Source organism: Tachysurus vachellii, chromosome 6 (genome assembly GCF_030014155.1).
Source record: "Tachysurus vachellii isolate PV-2020 chromosome 6, HZAU_Pvac_v1, whole genome shotgun sequence".
Taxonomy (NCBI): Eukaryota; Metazoa; Chordata; class Actinopteri; order Siluriformes; family Bagridae; genus Tachysurus; species Tachysurus vachellii.
Window position 1 is genome coordinate 12,269,810 of NC_083465.1, and position 20,531 is coordinate 12,290,340.

Below are 20,531 nucleotides of genomic sequence, written 5' to 3' on the forward strand. Positions count from 1 at the left end.
ATCCTACATTTCTTTATACTTTTCCTACGTTTCTATTGCAAAACACTTTGGCAAGTTTTGGCAAAATTACACAATTAAAAATAACAATAAGAAATATATATTGTTTAATGAATAATATCTGATCCGTTCGACGTTAAACACAAAAAAAAATTCCGGGTTTTAGTCACGTGACCAATGACAAGCCTCATACGTAAAGCTTCAATGCTAACACAAGATGGCGACATTAGTTCAGCGCTAAATTATGATACAACTTAAGAGACAGATGTTAAGGCTAAAGGCTGTTTCCTCGTTAATTATTCTCAATTTCGAAAATCAGTAAACAGCTATAAGTAAATGAATTAAATCTGACACTAAGTCAAATGAATGGTGCAAGTCAGCAGCACCTGGTGTGTGAGGAGTTTCTTACCTCAGGCTGATTCCAATTACCCAGTGAAAACACTAAGGAACACACAGCTGTTTCATAAACATTCTCAGCTAAAACATTTTAAACAAAAACTGGTTAAAATATCGCATAATATCTTAAACTTTAAACATCTTAACCTAAAGCACAAAAAATATATATATTACATTTTAATACACTAATGCAGTATGTTAAAAAGTGAGAGATGGTGCCAGGAGAACAATCTTCTCCTGAAAGTCAGCAAGACTGAGTTGATAGTGGACATCAGCACGAAGCAGGATCGGTCATACCAACCGCTAAATATCAACGGGACCCCAGTGGAGAGAGTGGAAAGTTTCCGGTACCTAGGTGTCCACATCACACAGGACCTGTCTTGGTCCTGTCACATCAACACCCTGGTGAAGGCCCAGCAGCGTCTGTACCATATGAGACGCTCAAGGGACTTCAAACTACCCTCTCAGGTGCTAAAGACTTTCTACACCTGCACCATTGAGAGCGTCCTGATGGGTAGCATCACTTCCAGGTTCGGGAACAGCACCATGCAGGAGAGGCGAGCCCTCCAGAGGGCAGTGTGGTCAGCTGAACGTACCATCCACACCGAGCTCCTTAAAAGCAAACACGGAGAGAATGAAGAGAAGCTTCTTCCCACAGGCCATTCAGAGTTTAAACCAGGAAACACCCAGGATCTAGTACTGGACCTCTCCCTCCATCTTCACTGTTTTTCTGCACACCTTTTTTGCACTATGACACTTTAACTCTGGACTTGAACAGCACAGTGGCACTTTATACACACCATACTGCACATAGACACTTTAAGGACAATCATTAAAAACCATATGCATTTATGTATATTTATGTGTATGTATACATAAATATACATATTTATGTATATACATTATTTTTGCACATATATTTTCATATTTTATATAGTTTATACTTTTTATTTATCTATCTCCTTTTGTTTTTGGTTTTATTTTTATCCCTAATTGCAATCCTTTTATACTTAAATACCAGACAGATGCTTTTCACTGCATGTCGTACCCTGTATGTATGTGTATTTGACAAATAAAATTTGATTTGATTTGAAAGTGACATCAGTCTAAGTGCACACATGGATAAGAATTACAGCAAAACCGCAAAATGCTGTCACATATTTCCAAGAAGAGTTCTTTCTTGCTTTTGGGCATGACTCATGAATGTGTGTGCAAATACACAGGGCAGCTGTTACTTAACAACTGCTAGAGACATGCTCACTTAACCCTGCAGTGCAGAAACCCCCCAGTTCAAATTTATGCTAACCATCCAACAGAAGCACAAATCACTCAAATCCTCCACAGTAATAAAGGTTAAAGGGTAGCGAGTAACAATCATAAAAGGCTTCTTTTTAGCTACGAAATAGCAAAAATAATTACAAATAAAATGTTTCCCCAAATGTAGGTCATTTATCAGTTTATTAGTGTCCTTCTAGACAGCAAATTCAATTCAAAAATGTAATTCCACTAGCTTTTTTCCATGTCAGTGTTTCCAAAGATATTTGCTCAGTCAAAGAAAAAAAATAGTGCTTTTAGTCTGGTGAATATCTGTGCAATTTGTGAAAGCAGGCCTCTTCAAAAGCAGCAAACCCCCAGGTGCAGACAGACAAAACCTGTAATTTTGTGACACAGCTCTTTTAGATCACCCATATGCTGATCTTACACAATGATGGTGCACTTATCCAGATCCTGAGAAAAAACATCCCCTACAAGTCATTAAAAGGAGGATCTGGATTTGTTTTACTTGCATTGCCACCAGCTAAAGCACATGTGGAAAGAAACTTAGATGGAGTGAGAGAGATTGGGCCATAAAATAAACTAAGTAATCAAACAATGGTTTGGCTATTAAAAGACAAACGTGCCTTCTCTAACAATGGGTTGAACTTCCAAAGAACTGTGTTTTGCAGTAATAACAGGATGTGGCCTTCATAACAGTTTCAACCAAAACCTACCAATGACAGTAAAGGATAGTTTTAAATTTAGAAGCACCCTGACTGAATTATTCACTAAATGGAAACTCACAAAGTCTATGATCCTATTTTACTCAACTCTGCCTGTATAAAATAGCTAATTAAAAACCTTTTTTCCAGATAAAAGAAATAAAAAAAGATTTAATGACTTTAATCTGACATTAAAATCACAAGAGTTAAGACAAGCTAAAATGATTGCTCAGTCATCTACAGCCATTTCTAGCAGGAGCTAACAGAAGTGTAAAAATTCCATGAATGACTTACACTTTAGATGAGACATGTAGATGATCGCCTTTTCACCTTTAGGGGTAAACAAATGGTAGGACTTTGTGATTTTCGTCCAGTAGAGCTGTTTACACACTGTAGATTTTCAAATATAATGGTGTAAAGGATTTTTACAGACCACCACACTTTTACTAACTAATAAACAAACTTGTCTGTTTAAATTGAAATCTGGGTCAGTTAGCTAAAGAAAGAAAGAAAAAAAAAGAAAACATGATTCAGCAATACAAGGGTCAACCTAGTCTGAATAAGAAAACATTGCAATTAAATAGAGGTTGTTAATTTAACCATTTTGCACATGGAAATGAGTATGAGAACAGATTATCATAACACCATACACACATCACAGGAGCAGTAAAAAAAAAAAAAGTAAAAACATGCTTCAGTGCGGTGATAATTCACTAACAGCTTAAGTTAACAGCTGCTGACACCTTTGAAGAACTCAACTAATCACCTATTCAAGAGTTTGCTCAAGACAAAAATGTGTACATTACTCACATGTCTAAGATGTGCTATTTAGCACGGGGAAAAAATGCTAATCATGTGAAGGAAAGATGGGGGGGGGGGGAGATTTGTATGCAGCTTGTTAGTTTGGTTATAGTTGTGTTCTTAACCATTTAGCTGACAGTTTCTTAGAAGTTATACAGTTTTATAGTTTAAACCTGAATTTTATGTTCTGCTACAACTGTGTATCATGAGGCTATGGTGTGTCAGGCGAACAGCTGGCTACTACCCATTAGAGGGGTCTTGAAATTGCTCTATGACCACCTTTATTGCCCGCCTTGGCAGGCGGATTAGAAACACAGACACAAAGCAACAGAACTTGAAGAGGCATAAAACCCCACAAAAAGGAGGTGTGGGGGGAAAAAAAAAAAAAAGTCACATTTGCACAAATAGATTGAAGTAGTTTATTCCCCCAACATCACATTGTTATTGCAGTTAAGAGATCTTCCACTCACACACACAGGACCAAACATGGCCAAAAGCAGAGACTCAATACACCATCTTACACACAACATTAGCTTTTAGAGAAGGGGGAATCATTACAACACAATGTTATTTTAAAAAAAGAAAAAAAAAAAAAAGTTACATGCAGGTTTATTGCTGGGCATTTTGGTGAACAAGGTTCTCACGCTGACCAGCAGCAATCAGCCAAGTCTGTCTCCCTGATTGAGTGCAGTTCAAGACAATATCCATGACAAAAATATTGAAAGTGAAAATATTTTATGCTTCCAATGAAAATTTCAAAATATAGGAATCATCATAAGAACTCTCAAAAAAAAGAAAAGAAAGTGGGGCAGTGCAAAATGGCCAAAGTAACCCACACACTGCATTCACTACTACTCTACACCCAGGCCTTCTGACAATTAAACAGCACTAGTCATTCATACTCTACTGTTAAAACCTTTCAAGCGACAGTTAAATACCTTCTTTAAAACACACTGATATTGACCCATATTATTGGAATGCACATAATTGAATAACATTTAAAACACTGGCTGGTTCTGATAAACTAATTACAATAACTGTAGATATGGCTCAGACCCAGATTGGCAGGGACAAAGATTTTGATTGCATCAGAAAAACAGGAGCACTATTCACCATAAACACTAGAAATTTAAGTGCTTGGAGGTTGTCAGCTGGAATGGGGGGAAAAAAATAGGACTGGCATAAAACCCACCAGCAGTAATCCATTGGGACAGGTAAGTTGGTGTAAAATGTATGATCGAGTTAAGGCAGTAAAGCATGCTTTGACCATGGGCAGAGGATTGGAACAATATTCAATAGGTCACTGCTACATACTGATCATGTGAACACAGTGTGAGTGACATTAGGCAGTAAACCTGAAGGCATGCATGTGCCTCAGAGCTTTTTAAGGCGGTCGTACATGTCTCTTTTGCTTCGCTCTCCTGCCCATGTCCGGCTCTTAAGGCGAAACTTCTTCAGATCATCCTTAAAGTCCTCATGAATCATCGGCCTATAATTCTGGGGCTCACATTCCATCTGCTCATAAACAAAAAACACACATCAGTAAAGATTTGAAGTATAATGTACCTGCCATGGAATACAAAAATTACTAAGAACCAAGAGTAAAGCATCACACCTTATGAAGGCGATAGAAGTCTTTGTAACCTCCCTTTAGTATGTACAGTTCAGGGTAATGGAGATTGGGATATTCATTGAGGAAACGATCTCGCTCGCGTACAAAGCGGCACATCCGGGGACCACGTTCGGAAGAAAACTCACAATGGAACACCAGCAGCACGCGCTTTTCAGGGCATTTTGACAGAATGGGCTGTTTGAAAAAGCACTCCTCAACCTGGTCCTCTTGATGAAAGTTTAGCGCACCCTAACAAAAACAAGTCAGCAAATAAAAGTAATGAGAAGTGTAACATACAAGATTTCAAATTTTGTGTACTGCTCAATAAAGAACTTCCGTGGTCAGCTTCAAAAGTTAAACACAAAGCAATGCCTGAAGATCAACACAAAGAACAGCATCATCCTCACCTTGATATGTCCTCCTTCATACTCGTATGGATAACGACAGTCAATGATGAACAGCCTCTCCACCACATCACTGAACTCTCTGTTCATTGCTGCAGACATCTGATGGCACAAAGGAAGGGAGGAAAACTTTAACATAAGCCAAAAATGAATATGATTCAATACATTTCCGATTACCTTGAGTGACCACTTACAATTTCTGGAGTGATGTATTTCAAGTCCTGGTGTTTTCCATCAACTGTGGGCAAAGCAGGAGGCTACAAAATATATTTAAAAGAAAAGGGAAAAAAAACACAAAACTTAAATACCAAATCTACCCTAGAAACTAAATTTCAGCCAGAGTAGTTCAGCCACACTCACCTTGGTAAAATCTCCAATCACATTACTGGGGTCAGCATCCAACAGTCTTTCTATCTCTGTATGATTAAAAGATTTTGAGCGCTGAACCTGTTTTTTTTTAAAAAAAAAAAAAAAAAAAAAAGGGGGGGGGGGGGGGGGTGTGGTTAGAATCAGGAACAAGTTTCAGAGATAATCATTTAGTGCAAACATGGTTGTGGGACTTACCTGTTGAGGAACAGCATCATCCTGCTCCATGGCTGTGACATGCGACCCAGCAACACTTCTCCTCCTCTTAACACGTACAGGCGTGTTGTCATCTCTGGGCCTATCTGGTCTTTTAAGTGCCGGTCGGCCTCCTGTTGGCATCGATGGGGAACGAAACAGCCCCCGTGGCCGACAGCGAACCGGCTGCAACCATAACAAGCACAAAGCCATCAAGTCAGCCATGAGCATAACCAGTGTAGCATTTATCAAATCTTTTAAAAAGTTTACGGAAGAACAAACAAAAAATAAAACCCCACCACATACCGAATCTGCAGTTTCTATGCTTTGGTCAGCAACCAGAGGAGCTGTGAGCAAACTGGCCATTCCCATAGGTACCTCAGAGTCCGTCTACCAGTGTCAGGGAAATCAAAAACACAAACATCCATTTGGTTTATTCAGTTTTCCATTGTTACAATTCAGGTATCTTCAGTTTACCTTTCTCCTCTTTTCCTTAAAAATAAATAAAATTAGAAAGCAAATACAAAAACACTACTCACCTCTACATCATCAAGCACATCCAAAAAACCATCGTCGTCATCGTTAGGAAAACTGGAGAATGATGTGCATCGCAGTGTGAAGGGACTGTCACTATCTGGTGAGGCTAGCTGATTAGATGAGGTAGGAGAAAGCTGTGGATATGAGCAAGAATTAAGTCTGCATGCATTTTATCATCAGAATACCAATGACCATAAAACAATGAAGTACTGAAGTTCAAATTACCGTTACCATAAGAGCAGGAGCAGAGTTGGGTCGGCTAGCAAAAGCTTCCTTTGCCTCCCCAGCTGAACACTTTCGGAAGCGAGAAACAGGCTGAGTGGGCTTCTTAAATTCGAAACTTGTCTACATAAGAATGCAGAAGTTAGACAGGTAATGTCAGACATTCATCGCTGAAGGTTCACAAATCTGACACATCAAAAGACTTACATCATGAAGGTTCTCCTTGTTATCCAGGCTGAGTGTGCAGCTCTGACTAAAGACACCATAGCGAGGTATATCAGAATCTTTACTCTTCAGATTGGGACTGAGACCCAGCAACTGCAGCTAAAAAGAACGGGAAAATAAATAAGTAAATAAATCAATCAATCAATGAACAAATTGGCAAATTACAAATATAACATTACTTACTGGCAAGGAGTTTATCCTGCGAATTGGTATTCTTCTGTAAAAAAAAAAATTATATTAATCTATTGAAACAAATACGCATTTTGCTCAAAAGAAAATCAACTTACTCATTTATCACTTTTGTAGCATTCTGTATGGCCTGCTCAAACCTGAACAAGGGAGCAAATACAAAGTTAGATGTGTGCCTGAGAAAAGTCTGTCAAATAACAGAACACAAAATTAGGACACAAAAGAACAACTTATTTATTTTCCAAGACTGGGCCCCTCATCACACACTGGGGTGTGAAACATGGTGATCCCCACCTGTATGCTAAAGAGTTCCCATTAGGAGAAGGGATTTCTAATCAACCATATGCCCATGCAACACTAACCCCTAATGCAAGCCCCCTTTGTCAGTGCACGGAATGAATGGTGCTTTAAAGGGGGGGGAGGAAGAGTGTGTGTCTTTTAGAGCAGAGGAAAAGGAAGAATAAGTAAGCTGAGTGCAGCCAGGTTGATGGGGGGCCTCTTTTCATTACATCAGCCCAGACGAGCACACGCTATCCACACTGCTCCATTCAAAAAAAAATATTGAAGTGTGCCAGTCTATACACCCAACCCCCCTCATGCTTTATGCAAGGGCATTAGTGACAAACAGCTGCTAGTCGAAAGGGGGCTGTAGATGAATGGGATCTTCACAAACAGTAGTTGAAAAAAAAGAAAAGAAAAAAAAAAAAAAAGGTAGCACACCTCAGACTAAAATGGCAGATGTCTACAGAAAGATAGGTGGGCACATGTGCTGCTGAAGTGAATTGCAAATCCACCATAGTCATTCTTTACAGCACATCTGTTACCTAAACAAGTGATGTGGTGACACTATGTCTATATAAACAAATTGGCCAAACAAGCCATAACAAATGCAGTTGCCAAATCACACCATAAATCTAATGCTTCTATATGCACTTGATCAAAAACCTCAGGGATTAGATTACCGCAGGGATTAGTGGCAGACTACAGTAAGCACCAAAAGACAAGTGGCTATGGACTGTGTGAATCTTGGTAAGCCAATCACCATCCAAATCTTAGAAACAAAATCAGACATGAATCCCAGTGGAGTTCTGAATTACAAGCCAGATGTAATCTGCTGTTAGTATCCACAAACACAGAAATAGCTTCCAGGGTTTCCAGCTTCACTGTAAACATGACGTCCAAGTGGTTAATTTTGGATTTGCTATTCCAAATGTAGATTAAATTTTGTAATAAACATAAATGTGACCTGTTAAAAACTTTTTGAATGCACTCTCTTTTTGCCAATGGCTGAATAGCACCCAGAAAAGGCCAAAAGGAAATTGGGGGATGTTGGCCCCAAGACAATACTGTAAGGATGCTGAAAGCTCAGTTTGAGAAATGGAGAACTTAAACTATGTATGTGATTGGCCAAACGTCATATGCATGATAAACAGCTTGCAGAGGGTCATTCAGTATAACTCACTTCTCTTCTGCCTCCATTGGGTCAACAGGGCTGGGAGAGTCCAAGCCCAGTCCTGAAACACACGAGATGGAAGAAGAAAGTCAGCCTACGCATGTGCAGCTACATTTCGATGACACGACCATACTACATGAGTAAAACGCATGGTCACATTTTGGGAATTTTAAAAAAATAAACAAATAAAAAGTCCCGATTCTGTCATTATTACCACTGAAGTGCTTTATATTAGAGGCAAAAGGACTTTATACTTCACCTGCGTCTGAAGAGGTGTCGGAAGCGAATGATGGAATCTTCAATAAAGGCACATTTTTATCCAATTTCTTCCTTTTGGGTGTCTCACATTGCCTAACAAAACAAAAACAGCTATAAATCACTTCGTATTAAATCTCTAAAACAGAATATTTCCCCATCACAGCTAAACGCTTTAGCGCGTTACAAACCAGCTCTTAAAAGAGGAAGTGAGAGCTGGCTAGAGATGTAGCAAGGAAACCAGAGCTGCTAGCTGGAAAAAGCGACTAACAACAATAACTAGTCAGTGATGCTCACCCTCCGAGAACAGCGAGATTGTCCATGTTGAGTGTTAAGTTAGTCACAGGAGACAGCACGGTAGTTCCGGGTGAGAAGAGGGTTTTGGTGCATGGGGAGCCCTTCAGCCCAACCTCGGGCAGAGTTGGCCTACAAACTCTCAGGACTGAGTCAGGGCCCGCGCTAGGCTCCAGGGAAACGGGGCTGAAATCGCTTGCAGCTTTGCCGAGCTCCATTTTTACACTTTCTCCGTGTCAGAGGGCAATAAAAAAAACCAAATCTCAGCCAGAGTTCGGACTGCAAGCGGCTGTTGTCTTTCCAAACAAAAAAGGTTGTTTCGACTTTAGCTCGATGGTTAGCTTGTTAGCAACCAACTAAATACACTAGTTTGTTTACGGCGAATAAAAACACGCACATGACGTAGACGCCTAAATTTAAAATGATCCGGATTAAAATTGTTTTTATGTTTTAAAAGGCCATTTTCTTTGTTCCGGATTGACAGAGAGCTACCGCGTCAAAGCGCTACTCTCTCTGACCTTCTCCAAACTCTGCTGTGAGAAAAGAGGTGCTGAGCTTAGCCCTTATTTATGTTCAAAATATGCAGCCAACAAGCGGCAATACGTACGACCAATCAGCGACCTCGATACATCTAATCTGTCCAATCGGAGGAGTTTGCTATTTTCTTCCGAAGGGTTCTTTAAAAAAAAGTCCACATAACAAGCACACCCTGTGGCCAATCAACGATTAGCGCACGTGTCACTGCATCCAATGACGTTCTGTCTTTGACGTTTACAGGCTGCAGTAAGTAAAGATTTCCGTAAAGAAAGGAGGAGCTTTTTTTTCTTCCCGCGGAATCATTCAAGCCCGGCTTGTACACGCCCTCAACAAGGGCTCAGCCAATAGTAAGGCAGGAAACAAGCTTGGACTGTACCACAATCTCGAACATAAAGGTTTAAATTTTAGCACTCAAAAAAAAAAAAAAAAAAAAATCCACTAGTCTATAAAAAAATATATACGGTAATGTAATTGATCATAGAAGAACAAAAGAAGTAAATTTTTTGTAAACATGCACTTTTAAACACTAAGTACTTGTGATTGATATTTGGTATTTAAACTCTATTTCGTATATGTATTGTAGGAGACTGTTTTTGTCAACAAAGCCTGAAACATTGCAGTCAGTGAGGTTTTAGACACAAAAATACCCTTTACAGTTATTCTGTGAGTAAATGGTGGAACTATTCATAGGACTATTGTTAATAAACTAATCTTAATACCTTTAGCATATGTCCCCTTTACAGTGGCACACGGAGAACAAAAGAGTTAATTAAGAGTCAAAATAAAATATTATTTTATATTAGTTATATTATATTATATTAGTTAATGGTTGGTTAACACACTTTCTTTCCCTATTTTACAAACAGACACAACCCTTTCTAACCCTTGCTTTCTACATGTCATAGCAACTGATCGGTCCCCAAAAGCAGCTGTCCCCTGTTTAACAAGATCCCTCCAAATCCAGTACAAAGAAGCAGTGAGAACGTTGGGGGAGCAGAAAGCATGGCAGAAACAGCACAATTTGTTGCTTTTAATACTCAGATGTTTTGGAATAACTGTAGAAATTACTAGCGCACAAAACACAACTAAACAAAGACTAGATGTTGGTTATGTAAAATAATGCCTCAAGTATAGTCAAACCATTTAAAAAGCAAATAGTGTGCATCATGTCCTGTGGCTTTAAGTGTAATCATTCCATCTAGACTAACAGACTAATGAGCACTATTATAGAAATGGATGTGTAACATAACATGTCCTGACACTGGGTTAAACATCCCTAAATACATGCATCCATTTTAAAACACACAGTAACTAAGATGCCACTCAATCTTTTTGTGTTGAAGTTGTTGTATGATAACTCTCATACTAAAGCAAGCATTTAGCATCTTGTCTCTTACAAATATATATTGGTCCTCTCTGCTTTGTGCTGGTTAATTCAAAACACATCAAAAGGCCACCATACTACCTTTACTATTACAGTTATTACTCTGCTCCTAATTTACTGTCTGAGAGAGCATTGGGTTTATTGGAGGGAAATTGGTATTGGGAAACAAACAAACAAAAACATACCTTTGTGAGTTTTTTAACCGTATAAGTGTAAAGGTAATAGTATATGTGTAAAAGTATCGAGGATGGGTTTAATAATCCTTTACTAAGAAATAATATATGATTATATATATTTCATATTTTCAGTTATGTGCATAACAATAGAGAGTAAAGACATTCAAATTCAGCTAGGAGTAAAAACTAGTTGAACTGGCCCCCTGTAAAGGAGCTCCAGAGGCAAGCTCAGGCACTTCTATAGAAATGCTTACATGTAAAAACGTGTCATTAGGGTTTACACTAGGATGGCAGGGTTGGTCAGGGTGTGTGAGCTAAACATTGGTTGGGCAGGGACAACTTTGCATATGGTCACATACTGTTAACAATAGGACTAACGTGCAGGCGCAACTTTTATAATAAAGAACGGACCAAGGGCAATATCTACATTAATATAACACAAACAGCATTGTCAACAATACACACTAAACAATCATCATGCAATCAGAATTGATGAGATATTTGCTTGGGTGTATGAGCTGCCATTATTTAAACAAAATTTCTACTCATTTTAATGGCCAAAAAAGGGAGCTTATGTTTAAGCATTTCCCCAGGTTATTCAATTAAAATATTCTGGGACTAATTTATGCCCGTAACAACTGGGGTATGATATTTTATATTCATTATAAACATAATAAATCTTTATGAATATCCATAATCAAGATCTAATGTGGCCAACTGTAAAACTAGGATCTTAACACAGTAACCAGATTGTATTATTGAGTGGCTTAAAATCTAAGTTAAATAGTGCCCCATCTACACAAAAAAGTTCATGTATTGCATTTCATGTCTGCTGGCCTAAAATGTAAGTCATTGGGGTGTGTACATTGGGGTGGTCTCAGCATAATAGCTTATGAAAGCATTATGTATGTGCATTGACCCATTAAGAGTGTCTGTAAGGAATAATGATCTTCCTGGGTGGGGTGTAAAGTGGAGACTCAAGGGAACAAACCCCCATCCAAACTGAGCAGTAATGAAACGGCAGTATAGCTCGAGTCAACAGAACCAAGCTGAGGTCACGTCTCCCCCACCCTCTCACAAATGCACACACAGACAAGATTATATCAACCACACCAGAATGTTTATTTCAGTTAAGGACAAGCCAGAGAATGGCCTCAGTATTGAATTTCATATTAAAGTCAGTCACAATGTTAAATTATAGCATTAAAGGATATTGTTAGGACATATAGGGTATGGCATTTTTAAACAATTTTAAGATAGTTTATGAGATGTATGATTAATATACTAAAAAATATAAATATAGTAAAATGAATATTTACTTTTGTAGATGCTTGTAAATATACATTATATGATTCCAGACGTTTGTGACTTCCTTCTTGTTCCATTCATTACTGTATGTGCACCAATATATGTCATTTTTGACTGGAGAATTGGTGACTTTTACAGGTGACTTTTCTTGACTGTGTGCTTGTTTTTTTGTTTTTTTTAATGTACATCATTGAGTATGCATGAGAAATGCTTAAAACGTTCTTCACAGTTAACCTGAGCAATTGGCCTCAGAGCATGTGGAGTCTAAAGGGCAGATCATTAACACATGCATGGAGCCAATGCTGAAGAATCAGGCCAATCCTGGATCTGAAGAGCAGATACATTTTAACATGATTTGGCAAAACACATGTTCTTTCCTCATAAATGGCAAATGTCATCAAGACTATAGCACAAATCCAATCATCTAGCTGTTTTAATACGTAGGTAATATCTAGGTGGTTTCATTTATATCCATTGGTGCTACAAACACAAAGAAATTATCCAAAGTAAAAAGGTTGCAACCTTAAAACTGAAAGAAGACAGAAGACAGTAGTAATCACTAATGCATTTGTTCCAACCTCTATGTGTTTTAAAAGACCTTTGCTTTGCCATTGCCTATTATAAATTTATCAAACTGCCATAAATCCATGTTATCATCAGCTTATCTTGCTGTTTTAATTTAAGACATAGAAAGACCAGGTGGCTGCACTTCATCTAGGAAGTGGTGGGTAATTTGAAAATATCATTACCCAACTCCAGATTGTTTCAGGAACAACGAAGCATTTTTCTTTGGCTTATGATTGTCTACAAAATACAATCAGATGAACAATGCATTTAAAAAAAGGGAAAATGTTTTTAATATACATTTTGCTTTACATATAGTACAGATTATATTTCTGTACATATATACCATATATAACATGAAAATACCCATTTTGTTAATTCAGTTAATATCAGTGTTTTTGCAGTGACCAAAACCAAAACATATTCACAAATAAAACTCTAATTCCAAAAACTTTCGCAAAGTTTTCATTTTAAAATCATATTTCCAATCATGGTAGCAGTATGACTGCATACCAGCACTCTGTGTATATAGCAGGGCACCCATTGCTGACCAGTGTCGAGAGGTCAGAGAGAGGGAAATAGAGAGAATGGATGCAGAATGAACAGCTGTCCAAGAGGCCCCAGGGGCCAGATGGGATGGTGAGGAAACTAAAACTAGGCCAGGCAAGAAATCTGGAGGGAAGCATGAATGAGAGAGACAAAAGAGATAGGGGTGGAGGGGAATGACGGGATGGCGGGATGAAAAGTCACCAATAGGACCAAGAACTAAAAAGGCACTTATATCTAAGAAACAATGAGAAATAAGGACAGGAGAGGAACAAGACACCAATTGATGCCTTCAAATTAATGAAGACTGAAGGAATCTTTACATACTTTAATGCTTTATGTACAATATTTGCAACATTTAAGTGAATATGCCCAATATCACTACTTACCAAGTATTTTTTTATTCTTTGTTCATTAAATTAAGTAATCAAACCAATAACTGATTAGTTATTGTTCTTAATCACTGGAAAACAACTGGAAAAGAAATCTTCAAATATATATAATTTTTTTTAACTATGCCATTGTAACAGAGTAAAACAAACTTTATTGATCATTTTTAAAAAATCTTTTTTTGATTCTGACATTTTATTGTGCTTTACCTTCAAAGCAAATAGACAATACATACACGCTATTATAAAAACTTGTTACCTTACAGCACCCACAAGACAAATCCCTTTTCTCTGTCCTTATTACAATAGCAAGTCCACAACTAATAGTTGTCAAAAATGTTAAATGTTTGGCATTTCAAAAGAAAAATCCAATGACACATTCACAAATACTCAGGTTTGATTAGTGTTGTGTCACTCATCACCACACAGAGTGAGAGAAAGACCGTCAACAGCGAGTGTGTTGGCATTTGAGTGTTTTCATTAGCATGTGATGTGCCAAATGCAAGTCTTTGATGTGACCAGAGGTCTTGTGTGATGAACAAAGTGCTTCCTGGGGACCAGCTCTACAGTAGAGTGGCAGAATAGCTCTCCCAGCTACACAAATTCTCTCAGTTATTAATAACCCATATCTCATGACTGCTCAATATTTCATTAGTGTAGTCATTTGATGTTAAACTCAAACTTCTGAACAATCAGCTGTCAGCTATTTGGCCACACACACACACACACACACTTAATAATAATTAATGCCTGACAGAATTAAAGTGCCTTCACTTTATATCACTTAGATTTCCAGGGCAGTCAAAGACTAGTAGTTAAAATATAGTTAGTTGATTTGAATTATATTTATATAATCTCCCATGTGGGGGGCACGGTGGCTTAGTGGTTAGCACGTTCGCCTCACACCTCCAGGGTTGGGGGTTCGATTCCCGCCTCCGCCTTGTGTGTGTGGAGTTTGCATGTTCTCCCCGTGCCTCGGGGGTTTCCTCCGGGTACTCCGGTTTCCTCCCCCGGTCCAAAGACATGCATGGTAGGTTGATTGGCATCTCTGGAAAATTGTCCGTAGTGTGTGATTGCGTGAGTGAATGAGAGTGTGTGTGTGCCCTGCGATGGGTTGGCACTCCGTTCAGGGTGTATCCTGCCTTGATGCCTGATGACACCTGAGATAGGCACAGGCTCCCCGTGACCCGAGGTAGTTCGGATAATCGGTAGAAGATGAATGAAGATGAATGAATAATCTCCCATGTTATATGAAGTCAATTTTGATTGTTCTTTAGGGTAATTATAGGTAAGATGATAGTTAGCATGGCTAGGTAATCATTGAAAGCTATATTTAGGGCCTGAGCACCGAATGGTGCGAAGCCCTATTGTTTTTCCTCGGGAGTATTATTTTTTTTTTTTTTTTTATTTTTTTTTTTTTTTTTTTTCCCACACATTGGCCAATTGGGGTCCCTTAACATGCTCGAAAACTCTTGAAATTTGGCACACACGTCAGAGTCGCGCGACACTAGGATTGGACAAAGGTTGGAATACGGGCGTGGCAGGGGGGCTCTGTAGCGCCCCCTGTAATGCAAAAACAAACATTGGTGCACAGATCGGGCAATTATGTACGCACATGTACGAGAGTTGGTACGCATATAGATCTCATCGACCCGAACAACTTTCGCGCTCTAAACTATGAGCTCCGCCCAACAGGAAGTCGGCCATTTTGGATTGTTTTATAAGTGCATGCGGTGAACTTTTAAATACTCCTCCTAGGGAATTCATGCGATTGACATCAAACGTTGTGAACATGATGCCAAGACATTGCACTTGCTAAATTGCGAAGGGATTTTTGATATCTCGAACGGTGCTGCCATGGCGAGGCGACAAAATTATGGCGAATTCAGAGAAACAGGAAGTGTCTAATATCTAAAGCAAAAAATGTCTTATTGGGATGACACGCGGTGTGTATGTTCGGCCAAGGATTCCGATCGCATCGATGTGCTTATTGTGAGTCCCGGGTATAGCGCCACCAACAGGCCCCAGGAAGTGTGTCAGTCACAAAGGTGGATTTTTTCACAGTTGCATGCAATGAACTTTTAAATACTCCTCCTAGAGGATTCATGCGATTGACACCAAAAGTGGTGAACATGATGCCGAGACATTGCACTTGCTAAATTGCGAAGTGAGTTTCGATATCTCGAACGGTGCTGCCATGGCGAGGCGACAAAATTATGGCGAATTCAGAGAAACAGAAAGTGTCTAATATCTAAAGCAAAAAATGTCTTATTGTGATGACACGCGGTGTGTATGTTCGGCCAAGGATTCCGATCGCATCTATGTGCTTATTGTGAGTCCCAGGTATAGCGCCACCAACAGGCCCCAGGAAGTGTGTCAGTCACAAAGGTGGATTTTTTGTCAGCTTCATGCAGTAAACTTTTAAATACTCCTCCTAGGGGATTCATGCAATTGAGACCAGACTTGGCCAACATGGTGCAGAGATATTGCAGATGCGAAATTGCGAACGGATTTTTGATATCTCAAACACTGTTCTCATGGTAACGTGTCAAACTTTACTTTCTTTTTCAGGCATATTTAAGTCTTTTGGCGTGCTTAGATTAACTTGAAATTTGACACATACATCACATTTGTCGGCTGTTAAGTGTGGACAAAAAGGTCAGACAAAGGTGTGTCTCTTAAGTGGCTCACTAGCGCCCCCATTTCTCTATAATGTGGGGTTTCATTTACCTACAGTCCCCAAATGGGTCAGTAACAACATAAAATAGTCCACTGATATTTACCCACTTGATGCACTTGCCCACCGTGCATTGTTTTCTGGAAGGCACCGTATAGCGATGAACAAATGTGCGAAGGCCCGTCATCGCTGCTTGCAGCTATATTTTCATATTGGCTTTGATGTTACATGTTTGTATTTGGCAGATTTAAAAAAAAAAAAGAAATACAATACACATACAATTGAGGCTGAATTACATTCCAAGAAATAAGGCCTCACATTGATATAAGTGGTGGAAAACTCATCAGAAACAAGTTTGTTTCAGGAACAATACAGGGTGACAAGAAATGAGTAACATTATCAAGAATGTTACATGACAATAATAATTGTAATAAAATATGCTAATAATGTAAATATGTAACAGATCTCTGTAATGATCTCTAGCAACAGAGATCGTCAAAAACCTTGAGACGTGGCAACTTGTAAAGGGAGCACAGATTGATATGTTCACAAACTTGCTCTCACAAAAAGTGGTGTTTAGGTGTAAATGGTATTAAAACACTCTGGGAAAGGCTGATCTTAAGGGTAGGGAAGGTAATGAATGAGCTCAGGCCTGTATGCAACCATTTTCTTTTCACTGCCAAACCAAACAATGATCTTGTAATTGTAATCTTAACTCACTCATTTTCTGTACAGAGTTGAGATCAGAGTTATAGTTATATAATAAAAATTATATATTATAGTTATAATAATATAAACATTAAAAAAAAGAAGTTTACAAAGATATTTAAGAGACACTGTGGTATGTAATAGCTTTTGGTCTTTTGTATGGTGGCCCTGAAGGAAAAAAGAGTCTAAGTAAAAACAATCAAACAATAAAAGAAGCATGGTTAAAGAAAAGTCATTAAAATACAGGGTAAGTTTTAAGTAAACTTTAAATTTAAAGAGTCAGCTTTAAATAGGATTAAAAAAAATGATTATATACTTACTTAATGTTTCAAATAGGAAAGAGATTTGCAGTTTGCATAACTGAACAGGAGATAATTGTATTTAATTTTTGAGGTTTGAGTGTGTATGTGTGTGTGTGTGTGCAAGGGTTGCAGTTGTTGCTGTAAGTCTGTCTTATGACTCAGATAGAAACTGGAAGGAGACAGAAGTTTATTCACTGATTAACCTGCACAGTGGACTACTATAATATTATGTTATATATAATGTTCTGCCCTAGGGAAAGCTAAGGCAGAACATTATATATAACATAACATTATAGTAGTCCACATAAACAAACACTATCTGCAAAATGGCTAGTGTGGGTGCAGGTTTTCATATCAACAAGCAGGAGCCACACCTGATTCCATCTGTTTAATCAGTTGATCTTGAGCTTTCAGTATACTAAGGTGTGGCTTTTGCTTGGTTAAAATATAATCCTGAACCCACATTCACTCGTTCCCGATAAGACTGGACACCCCCGCTTTAAACATTAAATACCTGGGGTAACTGATTCATTTTATCCAAAATATGTGCAATAAAATACTGTTTTTCAAAACATATAAACAGCAACCAAATGACAACTTGTCCCACAGAGCCACCCAGTGTCCATGTGTGCTATTGCATTAACAGGCTGTAATCTGCTGGACCAGTGCTGCTACTACAGTACTTGTTGACACTGGCCAAATAACACACACACACACACACACACACACACACACACACACACACAGAGTTATGTGAGAAAATTACGAAAAATCACGCATGATGACAGTCCAAATAAGTCTGTAATTTGTGTCAAGACTCATTTTGTCTACAGCACAAGACGACGTAATTCATCCCTAGAGGCAGTTTTACTGTATTTACATTGTGATCACAACCTTCACACTGTCACATGGCCGAGGGAGAATTTTGTGTTTATTGCTCTTTATTTTTAAATAATTGTTTTAATTGTTATATTTTATTTGGAGAGTAAGCCAGTAACATAAGAGCTACTAACGACTATAAGTGATGCTTAGGATCCCAAGGAGCATCTTTGCTATGTAGCCAGTAAAATATATTCATATTCATATGAGCCAGCTAATCTATTTGTCTGTCTGTCTGTCTGTCTGTCTGTTTCCTAATCAAGGTGGTGACACTCATCTCACAAGTCAGCATAAATATTTTAATAAATCCTTAGTACATAGAACATTTCCTCATAATTTGCTTCAATTGCAAGTAAAATTTAATTTAGTAATATTTAACCAGATTACTTGCTGTATTTGCTTGTGCTGTTTTCTTCTACTCAAGTGAATTATCACTGCAATAGCAATAATGTGAACAGCAACCAACCAATGGAGAGAAGGTACAACATGTATTAAAATATGTATTAAGACCATAAATCCCATAAAATGTGGGATTTAAAATACCATATTACTAAATAAATATTTTAAATATTTATAATTAATTTTCTATATGTATTGAAAAGTATTGCAGTATGGAATCAGCAAGGTAGTTGCTATAACCAAATGATGTGAAACGTAAGGACCGTTTCTACTAAATTTTAGCTTTAACTTACCATTGTTCATGGTGGATCAGAAACCTATTCTAGGAATATGGGGCAAAAGGCAGCAATACAGCCTGAATGACATGCCCTGAGTAGCAATTCACCTCCCAAGTAGTTCTGGGAAATTAGAGAGAAAACCTGAGAAAATTTGAGTCACAGGCAGTAACCTGGACTCAGGAATGAACTGGGGAGCTGTAGTACCATTCGACACATGGAACATCAAAGTGGGACTGCTACTGGAAGCAATTTATTCAGCTGTCCCAAACTGAAGTGATGGAAAGCTTTCATGCTGAGGACATTCACATGGACTGTAAAGCTTCTCACAGACTTTGTCAACACCCAGGGAGCTAGAACTAACCCAGAGGGTAGGACCCTGAAATCATACATCATTCTGCTGATGAGAAAGGGAAAGAACAGTCTGTGCACTCTAGCAATGGAAATGTGATGAGCACATTTTGTCAAGTATAATATTTCCACTGCCAACAGAGGGCATCACACACATACATGCAAAATATTGCACTTCATTTTCAGTGTGTAAGTTCTGATCCTTAAGTTCTACCCTGACACTACCTTGCCTTTGTATTGACCCTCTGATTATCTGTTTTGTTTACAAGCACAGATTATCCCTGGTCTGGTTATGGTATTTTGATTAACATTGAGCTTGTGACATAATGCTTCTCCTGAGTCAAACCTGACTGAATGACAGTTGTTTTTAAAATACATTTGGATTTCTTAGATCTCAAATTGGACAGATTCCATTTTAATTGCTTGGAATAGGAAAGGACAAAAACTGAGAATATTATACAGTCTCTTTTTTCTGTTTTTGACTTCTTATCTTGTATCCTTAGTATCCACAGCCAAATTACAGCCTAATTTAAAAATATATAGATTTCTGTTTTATATTATAGCTCTGAAAACAAAGGCTATATATATAATGTGTGTGTGTGTGTGTGTATTTTTTTTTTTTTATCACATATTTTTATCCACAAGTAAAGTTATAGTATTTTTAAGTTGATTACCACCAAAAGTGCAAAGGAAAAAAATTGAAACATTAAAAGTTTCCATTCTAACTCTGATGCAGGCGTGTCACATACATTTTCAAAGTTAGTGTCTGACAAATATCTGGCACACAGCAACAACTTGATCAAAGCCTGCCATTCATTGTGTGAGGAAATCACACTTAGTCAGAAAAGCTTAAGACTAAGCAGTCTTAAGCACTACGCAGACTGACTGGTAAGGTTATGTAAGAACGCTTTTTTTTTTTTTTTTTTTTTTTTTTAATGCCATAAACCAACAATACAATGAGATATATTCTTTAAAGTACAAATACACAGCAACTAAAATAAAATAAATAACAATGCCAGAGGACAAGAGCAAAATTATAACAAACAAAAGGAAAAGGGGAAGGGTGCTACACCTATACATCATATCTGCTTACAATATTATAACCTCGAAT

At 38.0% G+C, this 20,531-nt stretch overlaps 1 protein-coding gene across 2 annotated transcripts; it reads right to left on the reverse strand.

Annotated features, from left to right (window-relative positions):
* Nucleotides 1–3,578: 3,578 nt before the first annotated feature.
* Nucleotides 3,579–9,480, reverse strand: cdc25b (cell division cycle 25B). 2 transcript variants are annotated; one of them, XM_060872262.1, is made up of 15 exons: nucleotides 8,929–9,480; nucleotides 8,636–8,727; nucleotides 8,386–8,437; nucleotides 7,022–7,063; nucleotides 6,918–6,951; nucleotides 6,717–6,833; nucleotides 6,513–6,632; nucleotides 6,290–6,421; nucleotides 6,057–6,140; nucleotides 5,754–5,936; nucleotides 5,550–5,636; nucleotides 5,384–5,446; nucleotides 5,193–5,291; nucleotides 4,789–5,034; nucleotides 3,579–4,688 (listed from the first exon to the last, which is right to left on the reverse strand). In XM_060872262.1, exons 1-15 carry the CDS (start codon nucleotides 9,141–9,143, stop codon nucleotides 4,548–4,550), a joined length of 1,707 nt encoding a protein of 568 aa, XP_060728245.1. In that variant the 5' UTR covers nucleotides 9,144–9,480; the 3' UTR covers nucleotides 3,579–4,547. The 2 variants fall into 2 exon arrangements, with proteins under 2 accessions (XP_060728245.1, XP_060728246.1); XM_060872263.1 differs by having other exon boundaries at nucleotides 6,519–6,632; nucleotides 8,929–9,479.
* Between the last annotated feature and the right edge of the window lie 11,051 nt (nucleotides 9,481–20,531).

What these genes read in the sequence shown, in the direction of transcription:
- cdc25b (XM_060872262.1), bottom strand. Translation starts at nt 9,143, where the DNA reads ATGGAGCTCGGCAAAGCTGCAAGCGATTTCAGCCCCGTTTCCCTGGAG. An exon ending in CCAATGGAGGCAGAAGAGAA is followed by an intron (nt 7,064 to 8,385) that starts GTGAGTTATACT and finishes TCCCTTGTTCAG; the next exon opens with GTTTGAGCAGGCCATACAGA. An exon ending in ACAAGGAGAACCTTCATGAT is followed by an intron (nt 6,633 to 6,716) that starts GTAAGTCTTTTG and finishes ATTCTTATGTAG; the next exon opens with ACAAGTTTCGAATTTAAGAA.